The sequence below is a fragment of the Mandrillus leucophaeus genome, unplaced genomic scaffold (genome assembly GCF_000951045.1).
Source record: "Mandrillus leucophaeus isolate KB7577 unplaced genomic scaffold, Mleu.le_1.0 Scaffold218, whole genome shotgun sequence".
NCBI classification, from domain to species: Eukaryota; Metazoa; Chordata; class Mammalia; order Primates; family Cercopithecidae; genus Mandrillus; species Mandrillus leucophaeus.
The window spans coordinates 1,583,364-1,592,236 of NW_012102232.1; the positions used below are offsets into that span (position 1 = coordinate 1,583,364).

At 50.1% G+C, this 8,873-nt stretch overlaps 1 protein-coding gene across 1 annotated transcript in view; it reads left to right on the forward strand.

Moving 5' to 3' along the window:
- PDZD2 (PDZ domain containing 2) overlaps nt 1-8,873 on the forward strand; it is a 386,629-nt gene that overhangs the window by 365,963 nt on the left and 11,793 nt on the right. Inside the window, exons 21-22 of the mRNA XM_011980798.1 lie at nt 3-3,556; nt 5,278-5,395. Coding sequence (XP_011836188.1) covers nt 3-3,556; nt 5,278-5,395 — 3,672 coding nt within the window. The remainder of the gene's footprint in view (nt 1-2; nt 3,557-5,277; nt 5,396-8,873) is intronic.

Here is an 8,873-nt window from a genome sequence, read left to right on the forward strand (position 1 = left end):
AGGCACCGCAGGCCAGCCTCTCCCTTCTGCCATCCACTGACAACACCAAAGAAGCATGTGGCCGTGTCTCGGGGCAGTGTTGCCCGGCGGGGAGTAGAGAGAGCCCTGTGACGGACATTGATAGCTTCATCAAGGAGTTGGATGTTTCTGCAGCGAGGTCTCCGTCTTCCCAGACGGGGGACAGTGGCTGTCAGGAGGGCAGTGCTCAGGGCCGCCCACCAGCCGGGGCTGGAGGTGGGAGCTCCTGCCGTGCCGAACCAGTCACGGGGGGCCAGACCTCCTCCCCAAGGAGGGCCTGGGCTGCTAGTGCCCCCCCTCACCCACAGTGGGCCTCCCAGCCTTCGGTTTTAGATTCAGTTAATCCCGACAAACATTTTACTGTGAACAAAAACTTTTTGAGCAACTACTCTAGAAATTTTAGCAGCTTTCATGAAGACAGCACCTCCCTATCAGGCCTGGGCGATAGCACAGAGCCGTCTCTGTCGTCCATGTATGGCGATGCTGAGGATTCTTCTTCTGACCCTGAGTCACTCACCGAAGCCCCACGAGCTTCCGCCAGGGACGGCTGGTCCCCTCCTCGTTCCCGTGTGTCTTTGCACAAGGAAGATCCTTCGGAGTCGGAAGAGGAACAGATTGAAATTTGTTCCACAAATGGCTGCCCCAATCCACCCTCGAGTCCTGCTCATCTTCCCACCCAGGCTGCCATCTGTCCTGCCTCAGCCAAAGTTCTATCATTAAAATACAGCACTCCGAGAGAGTCAGTGGCCAGTCCCCGTGAGAAGGCTGCCTGCTTGCCAGCCTCATACACTTCAGGCCCAAGCTCTTCCCAGCCATCTTCACTCTTGGAAGTGAGCTCTCAGGAGCATGAAACTCATGTGAACATAAGCACTTCACAGAACCACAGGCCCTCGTGTGCAGAAGAAACGACGGAAGTCACCAGCGCTAGCTCAGCCATGGAAAACAGTCAGCTGTCCAAAGTAGCCAGGCATTTTCACAGTGCGCCCATCATTCTCAGCTCCCCCAACATGGTAAACGGCTTGGCACGTGACATGCTAGATGATGAAACCCTGAATCAGTACGAAACAAGCATTAATGCAGCTGCCAGTCTGTCCTCCTTCAGTGTGGATGTCCCTAAGAATGGAGAATCTGTTTTGGAAAACCTCCACATCTCTGAAAGTCAAGACCTCGATGACTTGCTACAGAAACCCAAGATGATGGGTAGGAGGCCCATCATGGCCTGGTTTAAAGAAATGAATAAACATAACCAAGGCACACATTTGAAGAGCAAAACAGAGAAGGAACCTCTGATGACTGTCAGAAGTCCCGACTCCAAGATTCACATAGTGAGTTCAAGCCAAAAAAAGGGCGTTGCTGTGCCTCCTAGCCCTCCTCAGCCGAAAACCAATCTGGAAAATAAGGACCTGTCTAAGAAGAGTCCGGCAGAAATGCTTCCGACTAACGGTCAGAAGCCAAAGTGTGGTCCGAAGCTGAAGAGGCTCAGCCTCAAGGGCAAGGCCAAAGTCAGCTCCGAGGCCCCTGCTGCGAATGCCGTGAAGGCTGGGGGGACGGACCACAGGAAACCCTTGATCTCACCCCAGACCTCCCACCAAACACTTTCTAAGGTGGTGTCACAGCGGCTCCATGCAGCCGACCGCGAGGACCCTGACAGAAACACCACAGCCGCCCCCAGGTCCCCGCAGTGTGTGCTGGACAGCAAGCCACCTCTTGCCACCTCTGGGTCCCTGAAACCCTCAGTGTCTGACACGAGCATCAGGATGTTTGTGTCGCCCCTGACCTCTCCCAAGCCTCCTCCTGAGCAAGGCATGTGGAGCAGGTTCCACATGGCTGTCCTCTCTGAACCTGACAGAGGTTGCCCAGCCACCCCTAAATCTCCTAAGTGTGGAGCAGAGGGCAGGGCGCCCCGTGCTGACTCTGGGCCGGGGAGTTCCACAGCATCTAGGAACGGCGTGTCCCTGGCAGGGAACAGACAGAGTGAGCAGCACCTGGCCAGCCACATGGACTCGGCAGCAGACACAGCCCAACCCAGGCCAACTGGCGAAAAAGGAGGCAGCATAGTGGCCAGCGATCGCCTTGAAAGAACAAACCAGCTGAAAATTGTGGAGATTTCTGCTGAAACAGTGCCAAAGACTGTATGTGGTAACAAGCCAGCTGAAAGTGACAGACAGGGAGGGTGCTTGGCCCAGGAGAAGAGTGAAATCAGGCTCTGTCGCCAGGTCACAGAATCATCCACAAGTCACCCGTCCTCACTCCCGTCTCATGCCCCACAGGCGGAGCAGGAAATGTCACGATCATTCGGCGTGGCGAAACTGGTGTCCTCCTCCTCCTCCCCTCAAATGCCCATTAGAAAGGCAGATTCCTCCCAGGGAAAATCAAGCCTGATGTCAGACTCCCTAGGGGTGCCCAGAAGTGGCATTCTAGGGGGGCCCTCGGGGGAGGACCATCTCTACTTCACCCCAAGGCCAGCAACCAGGACCTACTCCATGCCAGCCCAGTTCTCAAGCCATTTTGGACGGGAGAGTCACCCCCCACACAGTCTGGGTCGCTCTCCTCGTGACAGCCACGTCCCTGTGACAAGCAGTGTTGTCCCCGAGGCAAAGGCATCCAGAGGTGGTCTTCCCAGCCTGGCTGACGGACACGGCGTATATAGTGTAAAGCCGCTGCTGGAAACATCGAGGAATCTTCCAGCCACAGATGAAGGGGATATCATTTCAGTCCAGGAGACGAGCTGCCTAGTCACGGACAAAATCAGAGTCACCAGACGACACTACTGCTATGAGCAGAACTGGCCCCACGAATCTACCTCATTTTTCTCTGTGAAGCAGCGGATCAAGTCTTTTGAGAACCTGGCCAATGCTGACCGGCCTGTAGCCAAGTCCGGGGTTTCCCCATTTTTGTCGGTGAGCTCCAAGCCTCCCATTGGGAGGCGGTCTTCCGGCAGCATTGTTTCAGGGAGCCTGGGCCACCCAGGTGATGCAGCAGCAAGGTTGTTGAGACGCAGCTTGAGTTCCTGCAGCGAAAACCAAAGTGAAGCCGGCACCCTCCTCCCCCAGATGGCCAAGTCTCCCTCAAGCATGACACTGACCATCTCCCGGCAGAACCCACCGGAGACCAGTAGCAAGGGCTCTGATTCGGAACTAAAGAAATCACTTGGTCCTTTGGGAATTCCCACCCCAACAACGACTCCGGCTTCTCCCGTTAAGAGGAACAAGTCCTCGGTGCGCCACACGCAGCCCTCGCCGGTGTCCCGCTCCAAGCTCCAGGAGCTGAGAGCCTTGAGCATGCCTGACCTTGACAAGCTCTGCAGCGAGGATTACTCAGCAGGGCCGAGCGCCGTGCTCTTCAAAACTGAGCTGGAGATCACCCCCAGGAGGTCACCCGGGCCTGCTGGAGGCGTTTCGTGTCCTGAGAAGGCCGGGAACAGGGCCTGTCTAGGAGGAAGTGGCCCTAAAACCAGTGCTGCTGAGACACCCAGTTCAGCCAGTGAGGTGGGTGAAGCTGCGCAGGATCTGCCTTTTAGAAGAAGCTGGTCAGTTACGTAAGTATCTGTCTGCACTTTTATTTCAGATAAACTTGTTTCATTTTGAAATAGTTTTAGAGTTATAGAAAAGTTGAAAAGATAATGCAGAGTTCCCACTTTTTTTTTTTTTTTTTTTTTTTTTTTGAGGCGGAGTCTCGCTCCATCGCCCAGGATGGAGTGCAGTGGCACGATCTCCGCTCCTTGCAACCTCTGCCTCCCGGGTTCAAGCGATTCTCCTGTGTCAGCCTCCTGAGTAGCTGAGATTACAGGCGTGCACCACCATGCCTGGCTAATTTTTGTGTTTTTAATAGAGATGAGGTTTCACCATGTTGGTCAGGCTGGTCTCCTAACCTTGTGATCTGCCTGCCTCGGCCTCCCAAAGTGCTGGGATTATAGGCGTGAGGCACCGCGCCCAGCCCCCACTTACTTCTTACCCACTCTTCCTAATGTTCACATCTGTCAAAACCACGGTCCATTTGTCAAAAGTAAGAAATTAATGTTGGAACAATACCATTAACTACAGACTTCATTCAGATTTTGCTGAATAGATTCTGCTAATACCATTTTTCTGTTCCAGGATCCAGGATCCACATTGCATTTTAGCCTCCGTGGTTTTTAATATCATTGCTGGAAAAATAAAAGTGCCTGCAGGGAAACGTGTTTACCAAAGTGTTGCTCTGAGGAGAGGCTTCTAGAGAACATGGCACTTAAGCAAAAGCAACCTGAGAGGGGCGTGCAGGGGAAAAGAGTGCAGCGCAGGGGGGAGTTTGGACCTTTGGAGGTGGCTGGAGTTGAACGGAGAATTTCTAACAGATTTTAAAATATTTCACTTGAGGCCAGGTGTGGTGGCTCATGCCTGTAATCCCAGCACTTTGGGAGGCCGAGCCTGGTGGATCACTTGAGGTGAGGAGTTCGAGACCAGCCTGGCCAACATGGTGAAACCCCATCTCTACTAAAAATACAAAAATTAGCCGGGAGTGGTGGCGTACGGCTGTAATCCCAGCTACTCAGGAGGCTGAGGCAGGAGAATCACTTGAACCCAGGAGGCAGAGGTTGCAGTGAGCTGAGATCGCATTACTGCACTCCAGCCTGGGCAACAAGGGTGAAACTCTGTCAAAAAAAAAAAAAAAACCCGGTGGCTCAGGCCTATAATCCCAGCACTTTGGGAGACCGAGGCAGGTGGATCATTTGAGGTCAGGAGTTCAAGACCAGCCTGGCCAATATGGTGAAACCCTGTCTCTACTAAAAAATTAGCCAGGCATGGTGGCGGGTGCCTGTAGTCCCAGCTACTCGGGAAGCTGAGGCACGAGAATAGCTTGAAGCCAGGAGGTAGAGGTTGCAGTGAACTGAGATCGTGCCACTGCACTCCAGCCTGGGCGACAGAGCTGACTCCATCTCAAAAACAATAAAAATAAAAATATTTCACTTGGACCTATGTATTGAATATTTTAAAATATGTCAGAAGTGTCCTGTTAGGCTCCAGCATTGGTCCCATAACTTCTTGAGGGGATCTCTGAATTCATAGTAATTCCCCTTGCCATTGGCAGTGAATGACATTTCTGTTCAGCACTCAGGATTTATTCTTCCATTAGTTTGGAATAGAAGTTGTGACCAAAAAAGCATGACAAACAGAAAATACCTGCAATATAGTAGAAAGGAGATCATTTTAAATGCATTCTTATAAAATGAAGAAATTGCTTTTTTCTTTAATGTTCTTCAAATATATTTATATTATTTAGTTTGGATCAACTTCTGGTCTCAGCGGGGGACCAGCAAAGATTACAGTCTGTTTTATCGTCAGTGGGGTCGAAATCTACCATCCTAACTCTCATTCAGGAAGCGAAAGCACAATCAGAGGTGAGTGAAACACAGTTCAGGAACATGAACTGCGGCTGTGTGAGTGCCCGGGTATGTGCCACCCGCCCAGACAGCCGAGGAGGACCCGTCCCAAGTCCTGGAGATGGAGGACTGCCTTGGGTTGCGAGTTTCACAGCTCAGTCTGACTTTGGCCTCATGTGCTGCTAGCCAGCTTCAGAAGCTAGACCTTGTCTTGAATGTTCAGGTGCCACATGGGTGTCATCGCTGTTTTCATCCCCCAAGTAGCAACTAGTTACCATCCTCCTGACTTCTGTGTGTGGAGTTTGTTTGCAGAGAGTCCTCAGAGCAGAGCTAGACATCTTGGAAATAATGCAGAATGACCTCAAGTACCTCTGGCCACCTAACTGTAGACATAAACTAGTCAAGGGAGCCACCTGCTGGTGAGAGAAGAGTTACATCGGTGTAGTCCCGCCCTTGCCCTGAAATCCGGTGGACCCTTGAACAACATGAGGGTTGGGGCGCTGACCTTCATGCCGTGGAAAATCCGCATATAACTCTTAACTCCCCCAGAAACTTAACTACTAACAACCTACTGTTGACCGGAAGCCTTACTGATAACATAAACAGTCAATTAATACAAGTTTCTTCAGTTATATGTATTATATATTGTCTTCTTACAACAACGTAAGTTAGAGATAATAGAATGTTATTAAGAAAAATCCCAAGAGGCCAGGTGCAGTGCAGTGGCTTATGCCTGTAATCTCAGAACTTTGGGAGGCCGAGGCGGGCAGATCACTTGAGGTCAGGAGTTCAACACCAGCCTGGCCACTAGGGTGAAACCCTGTCTCTACTAAAAATATAAAAATTAGCTCGGCATGGTGGTGGGTTCCTGTAGTCTCAGCTACTCGGGAGGCTGAGGTGAGAGGATTGCTTGAACTTGGGAGGCGGAGGTTGCCATGAGCTAAGATTGCACCACTGCATTCCAGCCTGGGCGACAGAGCAAGACTTCATCTCAATTAAAAATAATAATAATAAGGGGAAGTGTATTTACTATTCATTAAGTGGAAGTGGCTCATCATAAAGGGCTTCATCCTTGTCATCTTCACACTGAGTAGGCTGAGAAGGAGGGAGGGGTTGGTCTTGCTGTCTCAAGGAGGCAGAAGAAACCCCGAGTGTGCATGATCTGTGCAGTTTGAGCCCGTGTTCAAAGGTCACCTGTAGAAGAGCATCTGAACCCTGGAGTACAAGGAATTACAGATAAAATCTTTCAGTAAATCAGCTGTGACAATAAACATTGACAGAAGAAACCATAGGTTCACATCTAGGATACTAATCTGAAGATCAATTTCTTAGGGCTATAGAGATTTGAACCCTAATGAATGAGTATTTTCTATTTAGAGAAATAAATACGAATGTTTCTTTAGTGGTAGTATACCTGGGTCACTGAAGTCATCTAAGAGTGTGGTTCCAGAAATTCAAATATTACCCAGAGAGGGGCTGTGCAGTTTCTCAGCCAAGGACCAGCCTTGGCACCTAGTGAGGAGTTGGCCAGGATGTGAGGCGAGAAGTTGGAATAGAGGAACCAGTCCCTTCAGGTTCCACTCCCTTCTGATTCTCAGCTGCTGGTTTGGGTCTGTGCAGTTAAGAAATGCCTTGACAGGAGGATCATTTGAGGCCAGGAGTTCGAGACCAGCCTCATCAACATAGTGAGACCCCCATCTCTCAAAAAAAAAAAAAAAAAAAAAGATTAAATTTAAAAAATTAGCCAGGCGTGGTGGCATATGCATGTAGCCCTAGCTACGTGGGAATCTCAAGCAGGAGAATCAGTTGGACCCAGTAGTTTGAGGCTCAGTGAGCTATGATCATGCCACCGCACTCTGGCCTGGGTGACAGAGCAAGACCCAGTCTCTAAAAGAAGAGCAAAATGTCTTGAGATGCTAAGCACTTTCGCTTTCAGTAAGAGGAGGGAATAGCCCCTCATCTCTCTTCCTCTTCCCACTTGTTATTACAATAAGGAAATACTTCATGTGTGAAAGTTGCACTCTGAGACCAGTCAAGGGGGCACAGGTGGGGTCACACGTGTCCAGGCCCCCTTTGCCCCATACATTTTAGTGTTAGATGAAATGTCAAAAGGAGAAGACCAGACTGTCCAGCCAACCACAAGCAAGATGTGCATCTTCAGGGACCTCAAACAGCAGTATGGCCAGCATGCCAGAGTGCTGCCCGAGGGGGGCTTATTCTAGGGCCTTCCTCACCCGCTACTCCTCCCGCTCACCATGAGGCAGGGTTGTGGTTTGGTTTGAAGACCATTCCTATTCATCAGAACACAGCATTCTTCTCCCTTTCTTATTTTCTCAGTGTCTTCAGAGAGGAGCGGTGAGCAGGGCTATCCTTACTCTGCCATCCTCAGTCTAGAAGTTTCCTGCCTTGCTTTTTCCAATGAGTATGGTTTGCAGGTAGTAAAAATAGAACTGCACAGAACTATTTTCTGTGTCCTTGGCAGTGCTGTGAGAGATTCGAGGCTGAAAACCCTGGCCTCCTGACTTCAACACGCCCAAACCTTGGATAGTCTTGATGGCTGATCTGGCCACGCTGAGACTGTGCTGAGGCTCTCAGAGGCAAAATGTGGCCCAGGAATCAGCTCCTAGCATATCTGTGTCCCTAAACACCACTGGAAAAAATGTGAATACATTGAAATGTTGGTGATTTGACTTGTCTTGGAATGCAGGAGGGCCTCATTTTCAAATATTGTCTCTTTGCTCCAATAAAACATTTAAATACCTGGTAAGTTTTCCTATTTTCAGCATCACATTACCTCCCAGAAGCTGGATAAAGACCATTTACTGGGCTCCGTATTCCCATTTTGGTTTGGAAAGCCTAGTCAACCTTTCTCCCCATCGATCCATGTGTGAGCACACATAGGGTTGAAGGTGCCCAAGAAGTCAACCTCCTAACTCCCCCAAAAGTTCTGTAGGACAGTCTAGGTTTTGGTTGAAGTGAACTTTGGGGATTTTTGAGACAGAGTCTCACTCCATCACCCAGGCTGGAGTGCACTGGCATGATCTCCACTCACTGCAACCTCTGCCTGCTAGGTTCAAGCAATTCTCCTGCCTCAGCCTCCCAAGTAGCTGGGATTACAGGTATCCGCCACCATGCCTGGCTAATTTTTGTATTTTTTTAGTAGAGATGGGATTTCGCCATGTTGACTAGGCTGGTCTCGAACTCTTGACCTCAGGTGATCTGCCTGCTTTGGCCTCCCAGAGCGCTGGAATTACAGACCTGAGCCACTGCGCCCGGCTATGCTTTCTATTTTATGACATCAATTAATTAATTGCACCTGAAATCCAATGAACTGAACATGGGGAGGGAGATGTAGAAAACACATGGCCTCGATATGCTGTTATCCTGCCTCTTGCCACTGACGCTTATCTTTCTGCTGTCGCCAGGACTGGCTTTGCTAAATTGTAGACTTAAAGAATTATAGAATAAAGGATTCCCATCGTGATCAAATTATGTG